Source organism: Mustela nivalis, assembly GCF_964662115.1.
Source record: "Mustela nivalis genome assembly, chromosome: 5".
NCBI lineage: Eukaryota > Metazoa > Chordata > Mammalia > Carnivora > Mustelidae > Mustela > Mustela nivalis.
This window is the reverse complement of record NC_139024.1, coordinates 141,924,344-141,951,112: the sequence shown is the minus strand read 5'-3', so window position 1 is coordinate 141,951,112 and position 26,769 is coordinate 141,924,344. Positions and strand designations below refer to the sequence as shown.

At 49.2% G+C, this 26,769-nt stretch overlaps 1 protein-coding gene and 2 long non-coding RNA genes across 9 annotated transcripts; 1 reads left to right on the top strand and 2 right to left on the bottom strand.

Moving 5' to 3' along the window:
• Positions 1 to 1,628: 1,628 nt before the first annotated feature.
• On the top strand, positions 1,629 to 24,632 carry TFAP2A (transcription factor AP-2 alpha). Of its 7 annotated transcripts, none has more exons than XM_082730171.1 (8): positions 1,629 to 1,850; positions 11,011 to 11,068; positions 11,208 to 11,445; positions 14,554 to 14,605; positions 16,651 to 16,882; positions 18,787 to 18,905; positions 20,817 to 20,958; positions 22,882 to 24,632. In XM_082730171.1, the coding sequence occupies exons 1-8, from the start codon at positions 1,778 to 1,780 to the stop codon at positions 23,168 to 23,170; spliced, it is 1,203 nt and encodes a 400-aa protein (XP_082586297.1). In that variant the 5' UTR covers positions 1,629 to 1,777; the 3' UTR covers positions 23,171 to 24,632. The 7 variants fall into 7 exon arrangements, with proteins under 7 accessions (XP_082586297.1, XP_082586294.1, XP_082586293.1 ...); XM_082730170.1 differs by lacking the exon at positions 1,629 to 1,850 and adding an exon at positions 7,403 to 7,552; XM_082730166.1 differs by lacking the exon at positions 1,629 to 1,850 and adding an exon at positions 7,979 to 8,753.
• LOC309864544 lies at positions 5,311 to 6,315 on the bottom strand. The gene is made up of 2 exons (XR_014311599.1): positions 6,225 to 6,315; positions 5,311 to 5,991 (listed from the first exon to the last, which is right to left on the bottom strand). It is a non-coding gene; the product is annotated as an uncharacterized lncRNA (long non-coding RNA).
• LOC309864545 lies at positions 9,245 to 10,993 on the bottom strand. Its single transcript, XR_014311600.1, has 2 exons — positions 9,993 to 10,993; positions 9,245 to 9,365 (listed from the first exon to the last, which is right to left on the bottom strand). It is a non-coding gene; the product is annotated as an uncharacterized lncRNA (long non-coding RNA).
• Positions 24,633 to 26,769: the final 2,137 nt, after the last annotated feature.

Below are 26,769 nucleotides of genomic sequence, written 5' to 3'. Positions count from 1 at the left end.
CGCGAGCAGTGCGGCCGCCGGGGCCGGGAACGGTGTTCATTTTGTAAGAGAGCACAGCGCCCCCCGCCGGAATCTCCGGGACGCGCCTCCCGCGTCTGTCTGGGGACTTTAAAGAATTCGACACTCACCGACCTGCTCTGACAGTGTGGAGAAAGCCGGGAAAGTGAAGTGAAGATACTCCGGGTTAAAAAGACCTTAATTTTAATTATTTAAAGTTCTCGCAAGGTGGGGGGGGGGGAGCACCCACAAACACACACCAAACTTGTTGAGCAAGGTACTAAGGCAGGTCCAAGAAAGTTTCAAATCCAGAAGAGAATAGGCACAGGGATGAGAGTCCCTCAGCCCAGGGACGACTCAAATGCCTAGGCGACACGGGGACGCCTTGAGAGTCACCAACCACACCGTCTCTGTGCATGCCAGGAGGGTACAAGGCCAGTGGGGCAGGTATGGAGGCTCGAGCTCAGAGCTAGAAAGGGGCAGTTTGAGTATGGGGACAAGTCTTCACTCCTCAGCTTCTGAGCTGACCTCTTACACATTTTGCCTGACGTGTCGTGGTCGATTTGAAGCTGCTTCTTTGTTCCTCTTAGTCCCCGCGACGGCAGCCAGCCGGGGAGGGTAAACGGCCCTGCCTCAGAGCCTGTCCCGGAGGTTACAGGCCCAAGCCCCGGATTCTCCCATCTCGTCGCTGCCGGGATGGAGCGGGCAGGGTCTCGGAGGAGCGCGGCCCGAGGCTAAGCTCCTCACCCGGGCCTCCCTCCCAACCAGGTGTGGTTCCTGATGCGGAGGTGAGCTCCTCGGGAGCCCCAAATCCTGTGGCTTCCTTTAAATCTCCCTTCTAATTAGAAGCAGCGGTGAAATCACTTGAGTGATTTTATCTGTCATGGGAAAGCAAACCCCAGCCCAAACCTCAGTTGCCCATCCCAGAACCACCAACGCCCCCATTCTACTTTAAAGACTTATTATTGGAAAAGATAAAGAGCAGGGAACTCCTAGAGGAGTGGGGGAGGGGACCACCTTAAATAGAAGTGTAAGTGTATGAGTGTGCAAGAGTGTGTGTTTGTGTGTCTGCGGTGGGAGGAGACTGAACTAGAAGCCAGAAGTGAAACAGAATCGCGAACGTTTCCACCTACTGGGAAACATTTTGATCTGGGATTGGACGCTGAACCCCCTGGGGGTTGCGGACTCCGATCCGCGAGGGCCCGGACTGTCCTCAATCTCCCGAGCTAGTGGGGGGGCCCCGGCCTAGGGTCTGGCCGAACCGCAAGCGTACAGGTGTGCCGGACCTATTGGATCGGGCCCAATCTCCGGGCCTTGCTCTTTTCCCCTCCCCACCTCCAATTCTCCCCACCTCGGGGTGGAGACTCCCAGCCCCAAAGTTCCAAGGGGGGGGGGGGAGTCTGGGGAAGAGCGCATAGATGCCCCCATTGCTTGAGTGCGAAAACACACCCACTCACACTCGCATCGAGCCCTGCACACCCCAGCAAAGCAGTCTGCCTCTGTTCCCCGGTCAGAAACTGACCGGGAAAGCGGGTTGGGGCTGTTGGGAAAAGCTGGAGCTGATGGCGAGATTGCCGCGGCTATAAATCCATCACTTCCCAGGTCAGCTCTGCGAGGCGCTGGGACGAGAGCTGGCGGAGTGAATTCCTGGGCTAGCGCGCATGCGTCGGCAGGTAGCAACCCAGCTCTTTATGACCAGGTGAGATGTTGGTGAGCAGGTAAAAAAGGAGGATTTGTCTAAGCGATTCCAGGGAGCGGGCCCGGCCGAGCCCTACAGCCCATGCCCGGCGGGGATCCATCGCCTGGAGCGCCGAGCCGCGATGTCCATACTTGCCAAAATGGGGGACTGGCAGGTACGGGGGTTTGCCTTGGCTGGGGCTGAAGTGGGCGGGGGTGGAGGGGGGGAGGGGGCCGGGAAGGGGGAGGCGGAGAGGAAGAGCCTTGGCCCTGGGCAGGAGAGTCGTAAGCGAGGCACGCCTGGCAGCGCCCAGGAGAGTTCCCAGGAGAGAAAGGGCAGAAAAAACACGCGCTGCCGGCGGGCCCGGAGCGGAGCAAAGTCCGGCACACGCTCCACAGGTGGCCCCGGGGGTCACTTGTGGTTTGCGCTGCGGCCTTTAACGCCCCCCCTCCCCACCCGGTGGAAACAAGGGAGGATGACTAATTCGGGAGGGGGAAGGGCGCGGGGCGGGGGTTGCAGTGCGTGGTAAGGAAGGTTCACTACTCTGTACGCCTTCGTTCTTGCCCTAGACCCCAGGGCGACGCATGAGGTGGGGTTCTGGTGCACCTGTCTCTTTTTCTGTCTCCAATTTGGGGGGCCTAGTGGGTGTGGAGAATGGAAAGGGGTCCGGATGGACGGGGCGCGCCCGCGAGAATATTCTTTGGGGAAATACTTAAAAAAAAAGAGTTTGTACAAAGTTTAGCCTCTCTCTCGGTCCGAGTTGTGAAGCCAGTTTTCGCCTCTTGGACTACAGATTGGGGTGACTGGATAAGGGGTGAATGATGGGTGATAAGGGAGGTCCAAAATTTGCAGAAACCGAAGTTTGCCAAACTCGACCGGCTAGGCCTCGGGTACCTCAAGGCCAAATGGGCCCTTGATCCTGCCCTCCTTGAGTCCTGACCCAACCCGGGCCACAGGAACATTCTTCTGGCTCTCTCCTAACTTCCAGACATTCCCCCTGTGGAAACCAGGGCAGCTCCGCACAGGCTGGTGAGGGTACCAGACACTCTCCTCTTTGGCGGATTTCATCATGGGAACCGTGGGACCCTATATCCCTACCCCCACTCCCACCGAATCTCCTGGCCAAGGAGGCCTGGTTAGGGCAAGATTCTGTGTGCAGAAAAGGCTGCAGGGTGATTTGAACCGAAGGTGGGGAACTCCCCAGAGAGAAGTCAAGGCTCTGCCCTTTTCAGGGGCGAGTTCTTTTTCTTTTTCTTGTTTCAGATTCATACCATTAGAAATAAAGTTCAGAAGTTTTGTCTTTTCTATATTCTTTGGAGTTGGGGGAAAGGAAATAGTCTTGCGATTTTTACTTCTCTCCTTCTATTTATTATTTTTATTAACCCTGAGCTCTTTTATACCTCTCCTCCCAATTAAATCTCACGAAAATGCAATTTCATCCCCCAAATTAGACTGACTTTGTGGTTTAAGGATGCAAGACCCACACCAAACACAAATGTTGGGAATCCACACCTTTCCCTCCCTTGCTCCAGTGGGCCTCAGGGCCCTTCTTCCTTCTTTTCTCTGGAGGGTGTAGACTGGGGAAGGTCTTGGGGTGAGGTCCTTGCAGTTTTCTCCACAAAACCGGTAGACCTCCCAGCCGAACTCCTCGGGTCTGAGAAGGCACCAGTAGCGGAGGATCATCCTGGGTCTGAGCCTCCAGAGGGCCTACCATTCGGGTGCAGTGAGAATATGGCCCAAAGGGGAAAGGAGTGAACCCTGGGCCTGGCTCCTGCGGGCTCACAGTTTGGCAAGTGGTGGGAAGCCTGCCTCTCGGGTGGGGCACGTGGATTTAGGGCCTGGAGGGGCTGGATCCTTCAGGCTTGGCCTTTTGCGCCCTCGGGTCCCACTGAGTGGTGAGGACCAGAGAAGAATCATTCAGACCCCTTGCTGTCTCTTTGTTTCTGCCAGTGTCTCCGTCTCACACTGATACTCATTTTTCCCTCCAACGGCCTCTTCACGCCCCCACTTCAGGCCTGGACCCCCCACCTCTAGCCCCAGGCCTGGCGCTATTGCCCTGGGGTGCTGGTGGGGACAGAGCATTGACATGCAATGAAGAGACTTGTCGTGGTAATGACGTTCCTATAAATGCGGCTCCGCTGGCTCCAGGATCTACTGGGGCGCTCGCCTGGGCCTTTCTTGAAGGCCCAGAACTCCAGCGGTGGCGCAGAGCCCGCAGGCCCTAATCTGCACCTCAAAGGCACCCTCGGCGGGAATACAACAACAGTTTAGCAAGCCCTAGAGGGTGCGGAGCCAGAAATCTGCTGGGCGCCGGTCAGCAACGGGGGATGGGTGGAGAAGATAAAGGGCCTTGAATGCCTTCCCCAGCCCACAATCTGAAAGAAAGCGAAACTTGAAGTTTCCTTAAGCACTGTGCGGCCACGTCCGAGGGTGTAAAAATCCCACGCTCGCAGGTTTAGGATTTGGCCTACAGCTCATGCTTGCTGGGAAGGTGTAAATGCTCGCGGCGGCCCATCTCCCGACTTCAATCCATTGCGCTGGGCGGCGGGCCCTGGGGCAGCCCCTCAGGGTGAGTGGTGCGAGTGCTGGAAGTTGACCGTTTTCCGGGTGGAGCGTGGCGCTTAACCTCGGGCTGTGTTCAGCCAGAGAACTGTGATAGTGTGCAGGTGGGGAAAAGGAGTGCAGGGCAGGGCCGGAGGAGGGTGTCCCTCCTGCTCTAAATCCCCCTTCCAGCTCGAGCCATTTCTCTAACTTTTGGGAGGGCCTCTGGCCTACTCTGCCTGGCTTGGGGAATTTGCTGCAGCCATCCGGAAGGAGAAATTGCCCTCAGCAAATGGGTGGGGGGGTGGGGTAGGGAGGTAGGTGGTCGTCCGTCCTCCAGCCTTCCTTCCACCTGTTAAGAAAATCTTGGATTTGCAACACCCTTTACCCCCTCTGCAAGGACACGCTTTGGAGACCTTGGGAGGCCTGGAGATTTGCAAAAGACAGGCCTAGGTGGAATCAGAAGTCGTTCCTAGAGCAACTCTGAGGCAGACCTACTGTTGATGAATTTGCAGTATTCAAGAGAGAGAAAGACACACAAAAACTTTTTTATGGAGGGCAAATGAGAAGTTTGACCAGAAAAATTAATTACTCCGTATTTCAAAGGATTACATCACGTCTTTCTTTTTAATTTCTTCTTTAAAACAATTCGCCAAAACAGAAGGAAAACATCTATAAAGCCCCGCTGGGGCGAGCCAGTCCCTGTGTGGAGCGGGGAAAGCCTGGACTGGCCAACCTGGACCAGGGGGTGGCCCCGGGGCCTCGGGTTCCGCGTCAGCCGGGCACTGCGCCGCAAGCGCGCCCGCTTTAGTAACATCACCAAATCATGAAGGAACTCTCCCTGCTTTAATTAAAAAGGGGGATCTTGGGAAAACTGGAGCAGATTAGCACAGCGAAGAGTTGGTTCCTAGCGATTTATTTTGATGCATGCATGACACGAAGCACACATGTCAGTATTTCCGCACAACTCCAGGAGCGACTGTGAGTCTCCGTAGGAGTTCTGTATTTTGTCCACATCGCACCTACGAAACCCTTAGCCCCAACACCACGTTGAATTATCAGTCAGCCCTAGCTTCATACAAATGAGAGGAAAATCACTTAACCCCTGGAGCTGTCAACTAACCTCTTCGGGGTACAATTTTTATTTTATACGCAGCAATTAAAGGATCGCAAACCCCAGCCGAGCGACTGGAGCTGTTTGGCAAAATTCTCAACCTGGGGGTGGGGGGGGGGTATGGGGGGGTAAGCGCAAAGCCAATAAAACTCCCAAGGCGCTGCGGCCCGAGATGGTGGCTGCCGCGAGCGGAGGCGATCTCTTGTTGGGCAGAAATCCTGGAGTGACTTTGCCGGTCTTGGTTTGATGATTATATTTAATTGCGAAAGGGATAATAATTTCTAATAAAATTGGACGGGGCCGAAAGGACAGCGCGGTTAGCGCAGGCAGGGGTGAGGGAGAGGTGGTGAAAGACGAGCCCCAGGCGCAGCCTCTTGGACCCTGCACGGTGCCGGGTTTTTGCGGAAGGCATCTCCCTCGAGAAGGAGACGGAGAGGAAGAGGAGAGGGGCGGAATGGCGCGGCGGCGGGGACCGGGGCGCGCGGCTGGTCTCAGGGGAGATTCCCTGGGCTCACGGGCAGGCGTGCGCTCTAGGAGCAAATTCGCCGCTCGGAGAGGCCTTTATACCTGGGTCGGAGCGGCCGGCCGCAGATTGCGGTGCTGGCGAGCAATTGGACTATTGTTGATATGCTAATGAGGCGATTAGGCTGTTGGTAAAGAGCTGGAAAAGGGAAAAGTTTCTACCATTAGAGGGAGATCTCCGAGCGCACACGGGAGCTCTTTCCCTTCTCGCCTCCTCCCTCCTCCTCACCCTCCTCCTCCTCGCCCTCCTCCTCCTCCTTTTTGCCCTCCTCCTCCTCCTCCTCGCCCTCGCCCTCCTCCTCCTCCTCCTCGACCTCCTCCTCCTCCTCCTCCTCCTGCGCTCACCGCCGGCAGCCGACACTTTGCGCTTACCCAGAGAGTAGCTCCACTTGGGTGCGAGGCGGAGAAGGGGGCAAATCCGTTCACGCCGATCCATGAAAATGCTTTGGAAACTGACGGATAATATCAAGTACGAGGACTGCGAGGTAAGCGCGGTGCTGGCTATCCTTGCGGCCGCAGGCTCCGAGCTCTACCTTCCCGCTCCTCCTCCTTTCCTCGCAGCCAGCTGCGAAATGCGGGTGGGACAAACTTTCCCCAGCGCAGCGCCCGCCTCTCCAATTCGCCCGAAGAACTCAAGGGAGAAGCTGGAGAGGAAGGATGTGGATGCTGTCTTCTTTCATTTTCCTCCTTGGAAGCTCGTGTCCCACTTTCCCCCCTTCTATTTTCCGGCCAGTTTGGGCACTGCTGAAGAGTGGAAAGAGGAACATGGGTTTTTGAGGCAGTTGCTGGCAATTGGGCACGCGTCTGTGCACCCTGCGTGTGTCTTGAGCGAGATTCTGGGAGCCCGAGTCACCAGAAAGAGAAAGGAAAGAGAAAATCCCGTTTCTCTCCTTACGTCCTCTCCGATCTTTCATATTCCTTCTTTTATTTATTCATTTTTCCCTCCTTCCTTCCTATCTTCCTCCTCCCCCTTTCTAAAAAGGAAGGGTCTTTTCTGTTTGGAGAAGGCACCCGCACACTTCGCTCTGACCTGTGTTGCACCTCCCAGTTATCGGGTTCAGTCTGGAAGCGCCCCTCTCCCAAATTGCTGCGGGGCTCGCCCTGGGTATCTGTGTTGCTGAAGAAGTTCTAAGCACCTTCTCCCTCTAAGGGATACTTTGAGAGCATCCCTGGGGCGAAGGTGGGAGGGCTGCACCGCGTGGAGCCGCCTAGTTGCCGGGTCCTCAAGCTGCGGGCCCTGAAGCTGCCGGGCAGTCGGCTGAGTGACCGTGGGAATCCTGACCCGGCTGCACTCGACCTCCGGTGTGCGGAGCCCGCGGCGCCGGTGGAACGCGCCTCTTTGGAGCCCATTTTAAAACCCAGGGTCTCCCGAGCTCGGCTTATTGGAGCAGCCGGGGAAGCCCTAACACCACTGGCCCGCCCGCGGGAGGCGCTGGGAACCGGCCTGGCTGCCGCGGCCCCGAACTCCTTCACAACCCCCGCTGAAATAAGCGGAGGAGTCACAGGAGGGGGAGGGGGCCGAGGCCGATGATTACCTAAATAGGTGATAGTCCCAGCTTTCGCTATTTTTTTTTTTCTTCTCTGTTCCTTTCTTTCTCTTTGGCATTTGGAGCTGGAAATGTCTGGAGCAGAGGTCTGTGTGGGCGCAGCAGCGTGGGTCTCGTCTTCACTTGAAATCAGAACCCGGGTTTGTGTGAACGGTGTGTCACTGGTTCCCTTCCCCCTCTCCTCTCCGTCGACTATTTTAAAATCTTTCTCCTTTCCCGGGCTCTTCCTTTTCTCCTTCCCCTCACCCCATGGGGCGCAGGGTGACATCCCGCGGGGACGGGCTCATCTCTGGGGGCTCCTGCTGTGCGCCGTGCGGGGCGCAGAGACCCCGGGGCACACTAGCCGCTTTGTTTTCAGGCCCGAGGCGGGGGGGGGGGGTGCTCTGCGAACTGGTCCGAGTTTGCTCCCCAGTCTCCGCAGGTGAATCGTCCCCGCCAGGGCTCTGGCCCGAGGCTCGAGCGTTTCACCTTCGCGGAGGCCGAAACCCAGCTCTGGGTGCCAAGCCCTCGGCGTGCGGGGTTCGAACCTCGGCACGGCGCTGGGCGCCTTTGAGACCTAGGTGGGAGGCAAAGAACTGGAGGGACCCTGTGGGGGCGCGTGTGAATGTGTGTGTAAGTGAGGCAACGAGAGAGAGAGAGAGAGAGAGAGAGAACAGTGAGGGATGTTTCAACAACTTTGAATGCGGTGGGCGAGCGCCGGAGCAGGGATTTCGGGTTTCCGAGCCGGCTCAGGGCTGTCTAATTATGTCGGGGCTCTGCAGGGACACGCAGGAGGCGAGGTGCCGCTTGTTCTGACAAACCAGCGGGCGGACTGGCAGCGGCGGCAGCCTTGCCGCGCTGGGAGAGAGCGAGCCATGTCAGCGGATGGGGGTGGGGGGGGGCGTCGGGCGGGAGTGGCCCAGCCAGTCGGACGGGTTTGCGCCGGGAGCCGGGAGCCCGTGCCAGCGGCGCCCGGGCTGGGCCGCTTAGCGTCTCTGCGCGCCCCGGACCGCGTCCCGGCTCTCCCTCCCCTAGCTCCTGCCCGGGAGAGCTGAGGGCGGGCGGCAGCTGCCGCAGAGCGAACGGCCGGGGCTGTCCGAGGGAAGCTCGAGCGGCGGCCGAGGCGAGGGCCGGTGGAGCGGGCGGGCTGGCCGGTCCCGGGCGGGGCGCCGGGCCATGGAAGAGCGGCGCGGCGGCGGGCAGACGAATCCCGAGTCCCAGGCCCGGCTGCGGAGCGGAGGAGCCCGCGGCCGGAGAGGGCCGGGCAGCACCTCCCGCGCCGAGAGCCCGATGAATGCTCGGACGCGGTCCCCGGCAGCTCCTGCCCGCGACGCGCGGCCCCCACGGTATCCCGAGGTCTGCCCCAGCCTTTTAGGTCTGATTGTCCTCGCTCGCTTCCTCTCCCCCTCCCCCTCCCCCTCGGCCTCCCCCTCCGTGCGCTCCGGCTCGGCCCCCTCCCCCTCCTTCCCTCCCTCCCTCTTTCCCTCCCTTCCTCCTCTCGGGCTCTCCCTCCTTCCCTCCCTCCCCGCTCCCCACTCTGGGCTCCACTCTCTCACCCACACTTTCTTTCTCACACACGCACGCAGACACATTCTCCCTCTCTGCGCTCTCTCCCTCGATTTCCCTCGCTCCCTCTTTCTCTTTCACTTTTGCATGCCCTGCAACCTTTTAAAATGTTGCCCCTTCCCTGTGATTCGCCAGACGCCGCGCCGCGGCCCCCCGCGCGCTCGCCCGCTCCCTCTCTCGCCCGCTTTTTGTCTCTCGCGCTCCCTCTCCCCACCTCCGATTTGCTACACTGAGGCTCCCGTCAATGGACTGCATTGAGAGCCGGCTCCGGCGCGAGTTGCCTCTCCGCTTCACGCTCGATTTCCAGGCATTCTTCCCTTATTAAGTATTCGTGTAATATTAATAGTCATGAATATCTGCTATTAGGAGGCTCCAGGAACGCTGCCCAGCGCGGTTATTAGAAGCTCAAGCGAAGCCGCCGCTAAGAAAAGAGGGGAGACACGGATTAAGGAACACGCACATACACACAGACACACACACACTTTTTTTCTTTTTCCTTTTTTTTTGGGGGTTTTTCATTTTTTTAAGGAACTTTGAATCATAACCGATCACGGCAGGATAGAGACCGTGGGTTCGACCAGCTGAAGGCGCCGCTCGAATCGGTGGTTCAAGTTCGGATGGACCAGAGCGGGGCTCCAGCGCTCGGGGGAGTGTCTGCGCCGTGACTGGAGTCCTGGGTGGCGCGGGGCTCTCGGCGCCTTTTGTGTGGGGCGCGCTCGGGCGGCGGGGCAGCCGGGCTCTCCAGGCTTGCTTGTTTTTTTCCACCCTGACTCGTTACCCCAGACTCTTCGCAGATGTTAGTTCACAGTTTTTCAGCTATGGTGAGTCCCATCCCCACCCCCATCCCTGTTTCCTTAGGAATTCTCTTCTGGAAACCTGGTGCTGCGGAGCTGCCCCAACCTCGGGTCTCGCGCTCAGGTTTCCTTCAGGGCACCCCTTTTTCCATTTGCATTTCGCTCTTTCCTTCTTTTCTCTCGCTTTTTTCATTCTTTAATCGAATGCATTACCCCCCCGCCCCCGCTCGACCTCTCCCGGCGCGCAGACCTACCTCGCCGCTACTTCCCCAGGCGTGTTCCTAACCACGTTCATCCTTATTTCTTTGCGTCTTCACTTGTTCCGAGGTGTTCTCAACGTTTGATGCTTAATCCATATGCAGGAAAAACGCTGCCCGGTGTGTCCCCTGCCCTCGGGGCCGGGGCTGAACCTCCCTGGGCTCGCACCCCCTGGAATCAACTCTGTTCGCTTTTTTGGCAAGCGAATTGCAATAGAGGAACATAAAGTCTGGCGTTTCTTCTGCCCTTTGGGGCTGGGGTGCAAGGGGCGGGAGCCTCCGCGCCGGGTTGCACCTCTCTCTTTTAAACCCAATAAGGCTGAATCTTTCTATTTTAAACGTTGACTGGACGTCCCCCCTCTCCCCATCCATATTGTAAATCGACCCTATTGAGAAAAATGCTCCTAACTGAGAAAGCGGAAAAGACAGAACCCCATCTTGCAGTTAAAACCTTCTTTAAGCTGGTAATTTAAAGGTGTGCTTTCGTTACAGCCCCTCTACGAAATGTTTCTATTTAAATAGTCATGAAAATGGTAATAGTCTTTGAAGGTGTATGATTTTTGCCCCCTCCAAATAAATGGAACAGGGTAAACAATAACGCAGTGGCAGGCAGGTTCAAATCCGGGGGAAAAAGAAAAGGCCGCTTCTACTGTTAAATATTTAGCAGGAATTTTAATTTTGCTTAAGGGAGGTTTCATGCTGCAGCTTAACGGGCTGTATTCTGGAAGGCCTTTTTCTATCACTTCCCCCCCCCCCCCCACTTTGAAACAAACGCCTAAACAGAGCCTCTTATGCTCCCACATTTGCACGATCTAATTCTCTGCGTTTTTGGAAGAAGCCCATTTCACTTCGGGGGTACCGAAATGAACAACTTAGAGCTCATTTCTTTCGGCGGCCTGCGGACGGGAATGAACGGTTTCCCACGCAGTCTTGCGGAGTGGATTTAGAGTGGACAGATGTAACTCGACGCCTGATTTCTTGTTCTTTCCCCCCTTCTTCTTCTTCTCTCTCTCAGGACCGCCACGACGGCACCAGCAACGGGACGGCGCGGTTGCCCCAGCTGGGCACTGTAGGTCAATCTCCCTACACGAGCGCCCCGCCGCTGTCCCACACCCCCAATGCCGACTTCCAGCCCCCCTACTTCCCCCCGCCCTACCAGCCTATCTACCCCCAGTCGCAAGATCCTTACTCCCACGTCAACGACCCCTACAGCCTGAACCCCTTGCACGCCCAGCCGCAGCCGCAGCACCCGGGCTGGCCCGGCCAGAGGCAGAGCCAGGAGTCTGGGCTCCTGCACACGCACCGGGGGCTGCCCCACCAGCTTTCGGGCCTGGATCCTCGCAGGGACTACCGGCGGCACGAAGACCTCCTGCACGGCCCACACGGGCTTAGCTCAGGACTCGGAGACCTCCCGATCCACTCCTTACCTCACGCCATCGAGGACGTCCCGGTAAGAGGCCGCGCGGGCGGCGCGAGGGAGAACGCAGCCCCTGCTCACCCACCCCCAGAGAAGATTAATCAGGACATACAGACTGTGGCCCGGGGTTTCCCTCGGTGGCATTTACTTCTTCAAAATTCCATTTTATTTTTTGGGCGGACACTTGGAGAACCCACATAAACGACCGAATTAAAAAATTAAAAAGTAGTTGAGAGTTATAGCCCTAGAACAATGGTTCCTGGCGCTCCTTCAAACAATGCCTGCATTACCATTTCCACCGACACAGAAATAAATCAGATGAATGTCACCATTAACAATATCTGCCCCTCTCCAGGACAGTAAACTGTTTCGATTGGGAGAGGATCTAATTCCACCGCTGCGTCTGGCGTGCGGGATTTATCCCTGTCCTGGAAAAGATGTTCAATTCAAGCAAAAGAACTCATTAAATACCCTAGGAGTTTAAAATAAAGTGTGAACAACATATTAAGAAAATTATTTCTACCGGATTTCATAAGCACTAGTGATGTCTAAAAGTTCTGTGTGTAGCTTACCCTGATTAAAGAATAGTTAAGTAGCAAATCGGAGCAGAGGGACATTAAAATGAAGCCTCCTTCTTCTCCTAGGGGTGCTAAGTGCTGACCTCATAAATCATTAGCTGGGTTCCCAACTCCTATCAGAACCTGCTACACCCTATATTAAATTAAATGTTTTGAGACTATTGGGCAATACATTATTTGAGTTCTAATCCAGTTATCGATAAATGCAGTTTAAAACGATTTCTGAATAAGCATAGTATTAGCACATTTACTGTTTACAGTGTAAACCAGGCTATTGATAATTTGAAAATACTTTCTGAAATTAAATTTAAACCAGCATCTCTGTTTCAGTTCTACGTATTTATGGTTTCCTCACAACCCTCCTGAAATGGAATTAGAATGAGCCAATAATTTTATTAAAGCTGTAAAGGCTCTGTTAATGCTGCTTTTCTTTGGAGAGGAAATGTATCTGGATGTGATTTTTACTAAAATGCTATTTCAAATTAGTGCATCAAATATTGCAGCAATATGTCCGTTGACAGTTTAATGATTACTGCATTAGATTGCAAAGAAAATGGTCAGATGAACTTACCTGCTTGCTTGGTGAATTTAAAACATTATTTAAGTTACATAGGAAAATAGAAAATTTATTACAGCTCTCATTTGGCCCAGTTAATCACTGAAATTTGTTGGTTATATTCAGCAGCCTTGCATGGAAAGAAGGAAAGCAGGCAATTGATCCATTGTGGGGTTTAGAAAGCATTGTGTGTATGTCTGTGTTCATAAATGTTTTTGGAAACTGACATTAAACTGCATTTCTTGGGAAGTAAAATAAGATGAGCAGTTGTTGAGAAAAAGCAATTAAAAAACAAACCTGGAAGTTGTGATCATTTCAGTTCCCCTTCCCAAAGAGTCTCTGAATCCTTTTTCTAACCTGCTCTTTGGACATATTTGAATTGCAAAATGCACTGCAGCCCTTTGGAATTACTGTGAATTAGAATTGCTCTACTTTGCAAAAATTCCAAAGTGGCTGGTGTGAATTCTTAACACCTGTATAGTCACTTTTTGTGGTGAAATTAGTCAGTAGGAGAAATTAACCAAAAGATAAATAAAAACAAGGAAACCCAGTTGTTGCTCTTCCCCACCCTCCCCCACCTATTAAGAAAAAAATTCTTTCAAAGGAATTTGGGTCAGGAAAAGGGTTGTTTTCAATTTTCCCATTGCTGCAACAGTTAACCTTTAATAAGAATGACTGCTAAATATTTAAGAAAATCAAATTGATGGTGAAAATTATTTAATCATTAATATCTCAGTGGGGTTTTAAACTTAACAGTCTTCCCTGTATGGACAAGGTCTAGAAATAACACAAATAAAAGTATTATGCCACACTACATTTACTTTATGGGTTTAGGGTGCGTGCATAAAGGGATCATATTTCCCCATATAGTTAAAACACAAGAACTGCAGCAGTAGTCATTTCTGAACATTTCTCAATTTAATTATACTTAAATCCAGAAGCACTTTAGGCAAGTTACAAATGAGAGCATTGAGTATAATAAAACCTGTAATAAAGCAACTTAGTACCATCCACCCGGAATCATTGCGATCAGGCACAATTAACAGGAGCATAAATCCAAGACAGAATGGAAAATGTTCGAATCAGTATTATTGTTGGACAAAGACTAGAGAAGGAAGTAATAGTTTTTTAAATGGTAATGCCTGTGTTTGGTAACGATTGCGAAATCTTCTATCTCAGCAGCCCTGGTGCTAATTTGTAAACACAGCCAGACATTATATTGCCTGTCAGTTTCTGCATTAGAAAACATGATTTCATTTTACTTTCTAATCACGTTTTGACTCTAGCACACACATATACCCATCCATCTGTAAAGGAAAAAAAGGGAGGGGGGAGAGAGAGAGAAAGAAAAAGAAACCCACACCAACAAACCCGCTGCTGGACAACAGGGGGAAAAAACACCCTCAGAGGTTTTTGCTTTTGTTTTAATCGTTTTCATATTTGTTTCTCATACCTAGTTTAGGCTATAATCGTCTTTAAAAATAATTTTAATTTTCCATAAGTGAAGGTGTGTATCACACCTTTGCTTTTTATCACATTACCTAAAATGCTTACAACACTCCCCTGTTACTCCCGCCTCTGTCATTTCTATTGTGTTTCCCTGGCTTTTGCTGCTAGAACACTGGAACCACTAAAGTCCGAAGCCGCTGAGGCGCCAAACTAAAGCTAGGTGCATTTTTAAAGGTTAAACTGACTTTGTGAGAAAGATTAGGTGCTCCAAAACTTGGTTTAATTTCCAAAGAAAGTTTTATTCCCCACCCCCATCTCCTTCAAACATGGATTATTTGCTGGGGGAGGAGAAATTGGCTGTGGGTGTGCAGTGAAACCTCTTGAGTTCCAAAGCCTCAAATTCCAATAAGCCAAGAAGAGATGTTTATATATAAATGTCACTATACAGGAGGGGGAAATTTTGATTCTACACCTTCCCCTCCCCCCATCTTGCACAGAATATTCATTTCCTTTTGTTTTGATTACACACTTACATCCATGTGTATCCTTTTGTTGCAGCATGTAGAAGACCCGGGTATTAACATCCCAGATCAAACTGTAATTAAGAAAGGTAAGCCATTTCCTTCTACATTCCAGGCATGTCCTTACAGGCATACTGCTATTTAAAAGAACTCTCAGAGCTGTATTTATTTTTTTCAAATAGGATTTCCTAAAGGCTCAGAATTAGCAAATAGATGGCATAGAACAGCCATGCTTTAAATGATCGGCTTTCAGTATGTTAGTAATGGCAACAGGCTAGCTTTGTTCATGATTTGACCATTTAATTTAGTTTAATGATATCTAGACAGACACATGAAATGTCTAATAGTTGAACTGATTTGGAAGTGGCATTTCAATTTTGAAATGGTTTAATAGTTTAGTTAATCCATTGTGTAAGTGGCCATGAGTATTAAGAAGTGTATAATGCTAAAATAGTGCAAATAATTCAACATCACTATGAGAGTTGTGTCGTTTGTACCACTCCTTAGCAGAGGAAGAAAAAAAAAACTTTCATGTTCTTCAATTTAATTTCTCATTAGCTGTTTAAGGGTTTTTAAACTTTGTGAATTAGGTTAACAAAAATTTGGCTTTTGGTTAAAATTAGCATCTTGAAGATGTCAGGATTATTAGCATAATTGTTCAGAGCAGAAATTGTTTTTAAAAAGTGTCAAGTGATTTGGATGGATTTGTAATTTGTATTGTGTTTAGTGAGTAGAAATAAAGTTTACTGGATTAAATGCTATTCACAGCAGCTTTTTTTTTGTTGTTGTTATAGTAGCAATGTTACATTGCAGAATTCTAGGCACCACCAGAGGACGATGCTATATAAAACTGTTCTCATTTCTAACCCCAATCAGTATATTGTTAGCTAGTTTAAAGTTTCATTTTTGCATCTGTGAAGTCTTTGTCACGTCAAATTAGATGTGCAAGGGATAAATCTTAAGAGATGCTCTTTCCAAGTCGACATGATAATTGGCTCTTTTATTAGTAATCTCTCAAGAGTTCGTTTAACTCCTATTGTCTCTATTAGCCTCCCCAGAGCTATTAATGTCACAAGTGATCTATCCAAAACCTAGAGCCCCCCACCTCCCCATACATCTAGAATATCCCCATTAAGGAGGGAGGAGTACTGAGGAGAATGTATGCATATTGTTATATATGTCTCCTTGTGGAATTTTAAAATACAAACGCATACAGGACGTAAATGGTGGTGAATGCATCTGAATTATACTGGTATGGAGAAATGTAACATGGTAGTACACTTTTTCCTGGTCTTGAATTTTTTTCTATGGTGGGGCCGACAAGGAAGAGCTTATGATTTTGCCTATTAAGAATATATCCTCTCCACTTGCCAATGAAGACACTCAAGCAGACAAGGATATTAACTCTTTGCTCAACAGAAGGGCATTGATAGAGCCTATGGTAGGCCTGTTTATCCTTTCTTCTCTCCCAGTTCAAAATGGGACTGTGGAATGCATTTCTAAACGGTCCTTTTTAAAACTAAACATAGGAAAGGGCCTATTTATCAAAAGGATGGGGCACTTGCTGTGTGTGTGACCAGAGAATCCACCACCTCCCAGCTTGGTGCCTTAGCTGCAGTGTTCACATACAGGCCACTTCAGCCATCGAAACTCTCTGCTGATCTTTCTAACAATTTCTCCCCAACACTGAACTCCCCACCCCACAAAACCTCCAAAGTACACGGAGCTTGGTCTCGGTGTGCAAGCGTAATCCCCTCCCCTGCACCCTATACCCGTACGGCAGCACCTCTCCTCGGATGAGAGCCCTGAGGGTCACAGCTTCACTACCATTTCTAGACAGCACCCTGACGGCTAACAGCAAAGGGTCGAGGCAGAAGCACAGTCCAAGCTGGTGGGGCGAGGTGGGGGCGCCTCCCGGCCGCCGGGCGGGGTGCGCCGAGGGGATGAGGCTTGCTCCCCAGAACGGGAGTACAGCAGGGAATAAGGCAGAAGGTGGGGGAAAGGAACCACAGGATTTTTCAGGGCTGGAAGGAAAGTGGGGGTTGCGGCGCAAGCCGGGGCGAGAGCCGGGGTCGGGGAGGACTTGGGAGGGACCCCCGACGCCCACACGCAGCTTCCCCGTCTGTCTCCGCAGGCCCCGTGTCCCTGTCCAAGTCCAACAGCAACGCCGTCTCCGCCATCCCCATAAACAAGGACAACCTCTTCGGCGGCGTCGTGAACCCCAACGAAGTCTTCTGTTCAGTTCCGGGTCGTCTCTCGCTCCTCAGCTCCACCTCGAAGTACAAGGTCACGGTGGCGGAAGTACAGCGGCGCCTCTCACCGCCGGAGTGTCTCAACGCTTCGCTGCTGGGCGGAGTGCTGCGGAGGTGAGGCCCGGCACCGCCCTTTCCGCCCCGCCCCGCGGCCCGGGGAAACACTGCGCCTGCGCTTGGGCGACGACGCAGACGGGCCTCGCGCCGTGGCCCTCCCTTCGCGGGAAAGGAAAGGGGCGGGGAGAAGGGCGTAAAACGGGGTGGGTGGGAGCTAGGGGCGGGATGAGGCGGCGCGCGCCTGCGCTCTCCGCAGCCTTCTCGCGCGCTCGAGCTTCTGGTGCGCGCTCGGTTTCGTCGCTGCGGCGCGCTCCCCAGGCCCTCCGCCCCCAACCCAACTCCTCGCGCGCACGCGCAGCTCACTGCACCGCGGGTTCAGTCCCGGCTGCTACAGCGGCGGGGCGCCGTGCAGCCGCCTTTTCCCTTCCCGCGTATACCTTGCACGCCCTGGAAAACTTCCTCTCAGGCGCCTTACTTTGCCTTACGTCCGTGTAGGGTCTCCGAAGGTAACCCACCGTCCCTCGAAGAGGGTTTTAAGTAGAAGACATTGGCTTTCTTTTGAGTCCCAGCCCCCTCCCCCCCCCCCACCCCGCGTCACCGTCACCTCTGGCCAGACGGCGACTCCCGGTGCCTAAGGCGCTCACGTTAGTGGTTCCCAGGTACTGCGGCCGCGACGTGCTCCAGGCAGCACGCAGGACACGTGTACGTGCATTCTGTGTAGTTGTTACCCACCAGTGCGTGTTACATACGTGGCTGGGGATACACGTCTCAGCCCTGCGAGGTCGCAATGGTTCGTTTCCTAGATAAGATTGGATAAGGGTCTGCGAGGTGAAGCACCTTCCCTCAGGGCAGGTTTCTCCCTGCTTTGGGCTTCGCCTTCTTAGGGTTCCACCCAGCTTTGTGAGTGGTGGGTGTTGGCCTGAACTTTCCCAGGTGATCTTTTGTTTCCTTTTCCTTTTTTTTTTTTTTAAAGTAGACCAAGAACTTAAGTTTGCCGTTTATTTATTTATTCATCATTGGACCCATAGTCCCGCTCTGGTGGGCATGCTCCACACAAAGCGTATTAAACCACTTTTGGAAGGTTTCAGACATCCGCTTTTCCAGTGTTTTCTTCCTCTTCCTCCTTCACAGTCATTTTGGCTTCCTTTTGTAATCTTTCTCTGACAGATCTGAAACCTCTGCTTTTTCCTCCCCTTCCCCCAGCCCCAGTATTGGAGACTGTTTACCTAGGGGAGTATAATCTAATCCACACAATTAAAGAGCACTTGAGTAGGGAATAAAATCTGAAATTAATTAATTTGCTGTTTTATTTAAACAATTTATCTTAACCACTTTCTGATTACGGGAGTCTATTTAGACATCTATTTATAAGAACCACCTCCATTGTCTCTGAAATCAGTGAAATTTTTAAAGGCCGATACGGGCTTTTGACATTTCCAGTTAGGCTACTGACATGGCATGTAAACAGTTGGTAAAATGAATTTCCCATTGGGGTTAAAGCCAGAACAGGAAACGTGAGAGTGATGATAACTTTGGTTACTCTGAACAGCCTAACAGTGATTCTTGCAAAGACAATTTAAAGACCCTATTGGGAATTGTGTGATTGTAACAACAGGGAAAATACACAGTAATCAGTTGAACTCAAAAATACCTCAAACCCCAGAGATGAGAACCGTGTTTGTTTGTTTGTGGTTCTTCTTTAGAGAGTTGCGGAATCAAAACCTTCCAACCTGCCACCAGGGCTGCAGGAATAACGGAACACAGGGGGTGTTTTACAGTTTAGCCTTTGTCTCCCATGATCTTTCCCTGCCATTCCTTCCTTTCTCCTCCCTTAAGTATCTCGGGGCTATGATTCTCAATTTTAAAAAGCACATGTTAGGAGGTTGTTAAAGTGACTATAATGTGACTCAGAGCCACCCAGTGTTTTCTAAATCCCTTTCTTGCGTGTATTTGTGAAACAGGGCGAAGTCTAAAAATGGAGGAAGATCTTTAAGAGAAAAACTGGACAAAATAGGATTAAATCTGCCAGCAGGGAGACGTAAAGCTGCCAATGTCACCCTGCTCACGTCACTAGTGGAGGGTAAGCGAGTCCACTTGCTAACAAGAAGGGAACTGTCTTCTGGGAAAATGGGTAATACTCTGTGGCCAGATGTTTGGTTGTATTTTGTGTCAGTTGGTCAGTTTCTTTTTCTTTTTTTTTTTTTTCCTGGCGAATATAGCTGGAAGGGAACAGAATCCTGGCATGTCAAAAAACTATTTGCACTTACTCCTGTCCTCCTTTCTTCTTCCCCTTTGCCATAAAATTCCACCTCCCTGAACCCAATTCTGACCTAAACAACGTGAAAATTTAAGAACTGCATATTCTCTCCAAGTTCCTGTCTCCTCCACAGAGCTCAGCAGTAAATCACTTAAGCTATTCTGACATCTGCGTTTGAGAAATGCGTGACCATTACTTCCTGAATTAATTTGGGAATCTTTGACCTGCATCCTGATTTAAGACCGTCCTGAAAGCTCAGGGTTATATGCCCTTTTAGGTTTTTGTTTTCCAAACATATGCTCCCTTATCTCTTACTTAATGGTGCTTCTCTAGTGGAGGGGAAGAAAAGTGAGCAATCTTAGATTTTGAATTGTTGGGCTAGGCAAGAAAAAAGAAAAACAAGCCTTGCTGAAAGTTCCTCATGGCCGTTTTTAACACACACACACACACACACACACACAAAGCTTCCAACCCCTTTAAAACAAAAGCTACCCCTGTTCTCACTCTGTGCTCTAGATACACTGTCATCAGAATCTACTCACATTCCTACTTCCTCTGGATTCCTTTTAAGTTCTTCTGATAGTAAATTGGCTTAAGTTTAGATGTGTTAGAAGGAATGTCTAAGCTGTCTTGCGTTTTCCTTTGTGTTGTGTTGGAAATGTCTCCTGCCATTGGAAAAAGAAAGACACTTAAATGATCAGGTAGATATCAAAACTACCATTTATATTTAAAGAAGGCATTTTGTCTTCTTTACACCTTACAGTTGAGGAGATAGATCACAGTGGAGTTTGGGTTCCAGCTTTATAAAGAACTGTAGTAAAGTTTAAAATCATGCACTTGAGGAGGACTCCCAGGAGGCAATCTGTGAACAGCGTTAAAGATGATAACTGTTAAACAATAAGCAGTTCTTCGGGGCCAGAAGCTCAACAACAGTAGCTTTGCATTAAAAATACCATGAGTACATACAGAACCCACTATGCATACCCCAAAAGAATTAAGCGCAAAGGAAATGGTCGAAGTGGCTTTGGGTGTAGTGTGAGAGTGTGCATGAGTTTGGGGGTTGAGTCCTGTTCCAGGGAGGCAGTTTCTGGAGAACTGTTATTGTTTGTGATCCGCTCCATTTTATGGAAACAAGCTCTGCAGAGAGGGCTTTGATGCTCTAATTGGCGCATGCGTTCTTCCGGAGCTGGAGCTAATGGCAGGAAGCCCTGCAGTAAAAACCAACTGGTTCAGGAAATTAAAACCAAAGATTCGAAAATCAACAACACAGACAGACTCAGTGGAGTGACCCTCAAATCCTCTTGGTTAATCGGTTTGGATGAACAGATAATTATATGCGATCAAGTTAAAATGTAAACCTTTAGTTGTTCCCCTTGCAGAAAAACTCAGCGAGTAATTATGAATATCATTTATGAATGTGTTGATAGGTGTGAGGTTGGAATCCAAGGAACATTTTAAAAGAGAAGTTGGGGAAATGTCATCAGGGATCAGGGTGGGTGGGGGATGGGATATGCATTTTCAAGTCCTCTTGGCTTGACTGGGACAAGTGGCCATTTTTCCTGATAAATTCATCTGCCAGATCCTACAGAGAAGGAAATAAAATGCCTGAAACGAGAAAACAAGTAGTTTGTGTTTTCTTAAACATCTGGGTTAAGAAAATAAGAGTGCTGGAAGGAAAATCTGACCTCAACTCTTCTCATTCTCTTGCGCTCACCTCCCCTCTCCTCCTGCCAGGAGAAGCAGTCCACCTAGCCCGGGACTTCGGGTACGTGTGTGAAACTGAATTTCCTGCCAAAGCAGTAGCTGAATTTCTCAACCGACAACATTCCGATCCCAATGAGCAAGTGACAAGAAAAAACATGCTTCTGGCTACAAAGTAAGGCATTTACCTTACCTCTCCGGGGTCTGTGTCTTACTGTCAAGAGAAACAACCAGAATTGTTTCTGGTCACACTTTTCTCCTCTCTTCCTTTGGTCTTAATCAGTTTTGTTGTCATAAATAATTGAAGTTACCAACACAGTCTTAGAATCCATACTCAACCTTAAAGGGGAAATGTAAGTGGGATTCTTGGTGTGCTCCTAATCTTATCCACTCTTCTGCTCCCCCTTTTCAGTTAAAACAAAAAAAAGTGTGTATGGGGGTGGAGTATGGTAGGGGTTTGATGGAAGCTGAGTGTGGATTGGTGACTGTGTCGTTTTAGAAAGACCAGCATTGAGTCTGTAAATGGGTAAGACAGGCTCGCTTGTATCAGTTTTTGTCTCCCATCAATATGTGCTCCGAGAGCAAGGATTAAGCAGTGGCCTGCAAAATGTGGAAGCCAGAAGTTGTCCTAGTTTCAGCCTTAATCCCTTATCCCATTTCTTGCCTTTCTTTCGCCTCCCTCCTGGAAAGTCTCTCTCTCTCTCTCTCTCTCTCTCTCTCTCTCTCTCTCTCGCACAGGCACACAAACACACACACAGCCCACAAGTTTTAGCCTACAGGTGAGATGTCAAATAGGTTTCAAAATGGCCCAAGTTATATTCCCGTCAGTGCTTGGGCTGAATAGGCTTCTCCAGGTGGTGTGTGAAAAGAAAATGACTGTTTTGATATGTTTTCTGGAAATTAAAAGGCTTGTTTGGAAGCCCTTAATTATCAAAGTTGATGTCACAGGAGGGCTTGGAACCAGAGGGCAGAGGCTGTGAGGCCTCCGTTGGGGCAGTGTCTAGCCTGGGGACATCAGCTGGCCTTGGAGAAGGCAGCCTGCCAAGTGCTCCCCCATTCTCCCTCTTCCCCACCTGCCTCATACCAGTACCCCCATCCCCTCCAGACTGCTGGTGCCCCAGGAAGACCCCACCTAGGCCTTGCTTCCCAGATTCACAGCTTCCGGTGTACAGGCCTCCGCTGTCTGTATTTCCGACTTCTCAAGACCCTTTCTGAGATTTCAACTTTTTCTCTTCCCTTAGCTTCCTAAGCACACCTGTGTTCACAATTTTTCCTTGGAATGGGGAAATTGAAATTGAAGCATCTATTTCTTCTCAAAAATCAGTCTGAGGGGCACCTGGGTGGCTCAGTTGGGTAAGCGTCCCACTTTGGATTTTATCTCAGGTTACGATCTCAGGGTCTTGAGATCTATCCCTGCCTCTCAGACTGGGGCTTGGAGCCTGCTTGAGCTCCCTTTGTCCCTCTTCCTCCCCAGCACTCTGTCTGTCTGTCTCTCTGAGCTGGCTGTCAATATCAGTCTGCATTGTCCCCAAGTAACCGATTTTTTGTGCATTTATTTAAAGGCAAAACAATCCCAAGAAAAGTTTGCCTTTCTGTCTGCATCCAGCCTTATTTGTAGGATTTCATCCAACCAACTGAGGTCTCTCTAGAACAGAGCAGGAAGCAGGTCTCTCTGATATTTTGAACAGGACAACTGATGGCTGCATGCTATTGGCTATTGGGAAATGCTTTTGTTTCTGACTCCTCATTCCTCTCCTCCTCCTTTGTTTCTCTTCTAAACATGTGCAATGTTTCTCTGTGTCAGGGGTGTTTGGTGTGAGTGAGAAAGAAGGGGGCTAGTCGTTAGGCTTAGCTGGGGAGCGAGAGAGGGAGAATTTGTGAAGGTAGGAAGGGCCACATTCAGTGGACATGGAGGGGTGACTGGGTCTTCCGTCTTGTGCCCTCCCCCCCAAGTCTGTCTCTGGGGCGTTGGGTCAGGTCAGGGTTCTGCAGGGAGAAAGGTTTTCTTTTTGCTGCTCACGTTGCCCACAGGGGAGCCTCAACTCTCTCTCTTCCCGCTCCCCAACCCCCCTTTCTCTCTGCTTCACTTGTGCTGCAGACAGATATGCAAAGAGTTCACTGACCTGCTGGCTCAGGACCGATCTCCCCTGGGGAACTCGCGGCCGAACCCCATCCTGGAGCCTGGCATCCAGAGCTGCTTGACCCACTTCAACCTCATCTCCCACGGCTTCGGCAGCCCAGCGGTGTGCGCCGCGGTCACAGCCCTGCAGAACTATCTCACCGAGGCCCTCAAGGCCATGGACAAAATGTACCTCAGCAACAACCCCAACAGCCACACGGACAACAGCGCCAAAAGCAGTGACAAAGAGGAGAAACACAGAAAGTGAGGCTGTCCTCCCTGCCCTGCCTCTCCTGCCTCACCAGTCCGGCGAGCCCACCCACCCAGTCGTCTCCAGTCCCCTACCGCCACGGGCAGGTGACAGCTCTGGGACCAGCGCCCTGCCCCGCCCTTGCCCCCCTCCCCACTGCTGCTATTGCTGATGCTGCCGCCACCACCTTCAGTCCCCCAGACGCTGGGGGGACTCTCAGCCGTCAGCGGGACAGCACCTGCTGACTGGGCCCCCAGCCTCGAAATCCCTCGTCGGCACCAACTCCCCTTTGCCCTCCTGTGGAGCCTAAGAGAACAGAACAGGCCGTGGAGCCAGCAAAGAAAAGTTCTGTCCAAGTTTGTGAACGATTTTTTAAAAAACAAAAAACCCAACAACTCAACAACAACCACCACCACAAAAAAGCTAAAAACATTTTTTTCTAAAAAAAAAATAAAATAAATAATAATAATAATAACATAAAAATTAAAAAAAATACTATATGCGCTTCATGGGACTGAATCACCACCTTCCCTTACATACTTCAGATTGTAGCCATACTTTAAAAAAAAAAAGGCGTAAAGGAAAATGACATTTTTATCAGTATTGTGAATAAACTTGAACACAAATACACGAAGTTCCATGTCATGTCTTCAGTTGTAGAAGTTTTTTCCTCTCCAAGGTAAAGCGACCAACTTGAACTTTCTCTGGCAACACGATTCACAGTTATATAAGGGAATCCGTGTTCACGTCTCTGTATATATTTATTTATGTGTAATTTAATGGGAATTGTAAATATGGTGAGTCTGTTTTAAGCCTCTCTCTTTTTTTTTTTTTTTTTAATTTATCTGGTGATCTCGTTTACCTCTTGTTTAGTGGGTTTTGAATCTTCCCTATTAGTTCTTCATGTGGTTCATGGTACTTATTTAGAAATTCAAGGTTTGGGGGATTTTTTCCCCCCCTCTGGGATTCATGAATTTAGCCCTGTTGTAGCATGTTAAAGACGACAATGAAACAGCTGAACAGAATTTTAAAAAGTAAAATAAAATTTTATATATAATTAGTATTACATTTAGCATTTCATTGAACTGAAAGAAAAAAGTTGATATCAGACCCTGGAACGATTTTTTAAACTTGAGTGGTTTGATAACCCTTCTATGTATTGTGGGGAGAAAAAAAAAAAGTTTATTTTATTTCACTATCCTCCCTTGAAAAGCATCATTTGAGCAATAAATGAGTATTGTCTTTAAACCAAGGGTAAGGGATTCCCCCCACCCCCACACTCTGTCTCTCTCTTTCTCGCTCTCTCTTTTTGTTCAAAGAACTTCAAACATTTGGGACCACCTGGTATTCTGTATTTTCACTGGCCATTTTGGAAGCAGTTCGAGTTGTATTGTATTGAGTTGTGCTGGCGTAGTTTCCATGCCTGTCAATGTATCATAGTCCTTTGTTGCCCAGATAAATAAATATTTGATACGCTTTATGTCGATTTTTTTTTATTCAGTGGCTGTCTTTACCCAGGCGTATTTTTGTTCTTGGCAGTATTTTTTATTCAGTATGGTTACAGTAATTGAGTTTAACTCTCCCTTGACAATTGCTCCTTGCAATAAGCAGCTGAACCCACTGTTTCCCTCAAGTATAATAAAAACTTACTTTCAACTTGGAGTTCAGAGCAGGGTATCATTTCGATATTCCACGGAGTCTGTATTCAGACAAATGACACAATAAAACCCAATGTATTCTTTTGGATAAAATATTGTTTGTACTGCTAAAGGAATGACATACTATCTTTTCCTTACTAGAAACATTAATTTTATTATTAAAAATAAAGTTTTTATTTTATTTATGTTGATCCTTTAGGTTTTCATTTGTGTTCTGGAAACCACAATATAAAACCTTCAGAACCAAATGTTAAGGATGACAAGGAAGATGAAGAACAGAACAGAAGACCCTCCCCTGCCCCCCCCATCCCCATAACTACTTTGGAACCTGTCTTAGAGGATAACTGAAATTTGAATTGTTAGTTCATTAGCACAAAGGAAATACCCACTTAAACCTTTACTTGTTAGCTCAGGCTTCTCTGTGCCTAAGACATGTAAATGAGCAAAATCTAGCTCTGGTATTCTGGAAAGAGAAAAGGAATAGTGGCAGAAATGCATGAAGAGAGAAAGAGAGAGTACCTTGTCTCTCATTTATTTTAGTATTTTCTTTAGGGATGAGTTCACCACTATGCTCTTCTTAGGATCTCCTGAGATAGCAGAGGTGAGTGGGGAATTATGTGGATTCCCAGAATCTTTCTGCCTGCCCTCCCTAAATGTTGACCCACCCTTTTCTATCACGAAGGGGCTCCTCCTAGGACCTTTTAGAAATACAAACCCACCGTGCTCTGAGGTGGGATGGAGAGCATGGGGGAGGGCTGTGCGTCCTGCCTCCCAGACCTTTCCTATCTGTTTTCTACAGTAACGGGGCTGTGTGCTCAGCTTTTAGAGCAGGAAGGACTTCCTGTACGTAAAAATGGCGAATTTAGTGCTTTTATAAAGTCTGATTTGGAAAGACCTTGCTTTGGAAGTGAGGGAGATTTTAAATGGTTTTTAAGAAGACAATGGGGGTAGTTAACTGGAAGGTTTATAGGAAAGGTCATAGAAAAAGTGTCTAGGTATACACACTGGAGGAAATTTAGCATTTGTTCATCCAGTTTGACATTCCGAAGGACTAAGGAAGCAAAGCATTAGACAGTGTCCATTTTGCAGCCTTTTGCTTTCTAATCTCCTTATGGGAGGCTGTGTGAAATCAATCTCGACAGAGGAACGAGAGTTGGTGGAGTCTAAATTCTATTTTCCAAAGCCAGAGAATTCACAACAATGGTGGGTTTAAAAAAAAAAATTTTTTTTTTTCAAATGGAAACTGTATCCTTAGAAAGCCACGCGGCAACTGTTTTTTAAAGCGGTTATTTATTATTTCCTAGAGAGACTGGTTAACTGGAACCGTAGATGTAACAAAATAATGAGGCGAATGAACCCTAACTGTACATACTCTTGACAGAAATGAAATGCACACAGCATCGTAGCAGGTGAAGTGAAGCATTGTCTATCAGGGCTGTTTTTCTTGGCTGCATCTCAGATTGTGTGGGGGATCCTAACCTCAGGCACAATAGCATTCATAAACAGCCATACATTGCTGCTCTTTCTCCAACGACACATAAATACTCATTTTAAAACGAAAACAATCTTATTAAATACCATTCATTCATATCTGGATTTACAGATGCCTGTTATGTTGGAAAACCTGAACCCAATATAATCCTTGCATCCTGAGAAAGATAGAAAGGAAATAGTGGGTTAGAACATTACAAGGTCATAATAAACAATGGTTTCCAAATGCACAGAATTAGTTATTTTTATTCTGTAGTTGGACATTTTGAGAAGTAGGATACTGTGACTTTTTTTCTTTCTTTTTAAACAAAAATTTAAAAGAAGTTATATATTTTAAGGGGTAGGGAGGAGTAGAGGGGTTATTATTAGAAATTTTTATGGGACTAATTGAAGACTATATAGATTTTTTACTTTGTCTATTGTGACCAATGTGTATTTTTTAAATCACATGGTGATTCTTGACAGGTC

Bases quoted from the DNA above. Each gene is read 5' to 3' on its own strand.
- TFAP2A (XM_082730165.1), top strand. From the start codon at position 8,555: ATGGAAGAGCGGCGCGGCGGCGGGCAGACGAATCCCGAGTCCCAGGCC. The intron at 14,606-16,650 runs GTAAGCCATTTC...CTGTCTCCGCAG, and splicing joins TCAAACTGTAATTAAGAAAG to GCCCCGTGTCCCTGTCCAAG. The intron at 20,959-22,881 runs GTAAGGCATTTA...CTTGTGCTGCAG, and splicing joins AACATGCTTCTGGCTACAAA to ACAGATATGCAAAGAGTTCA.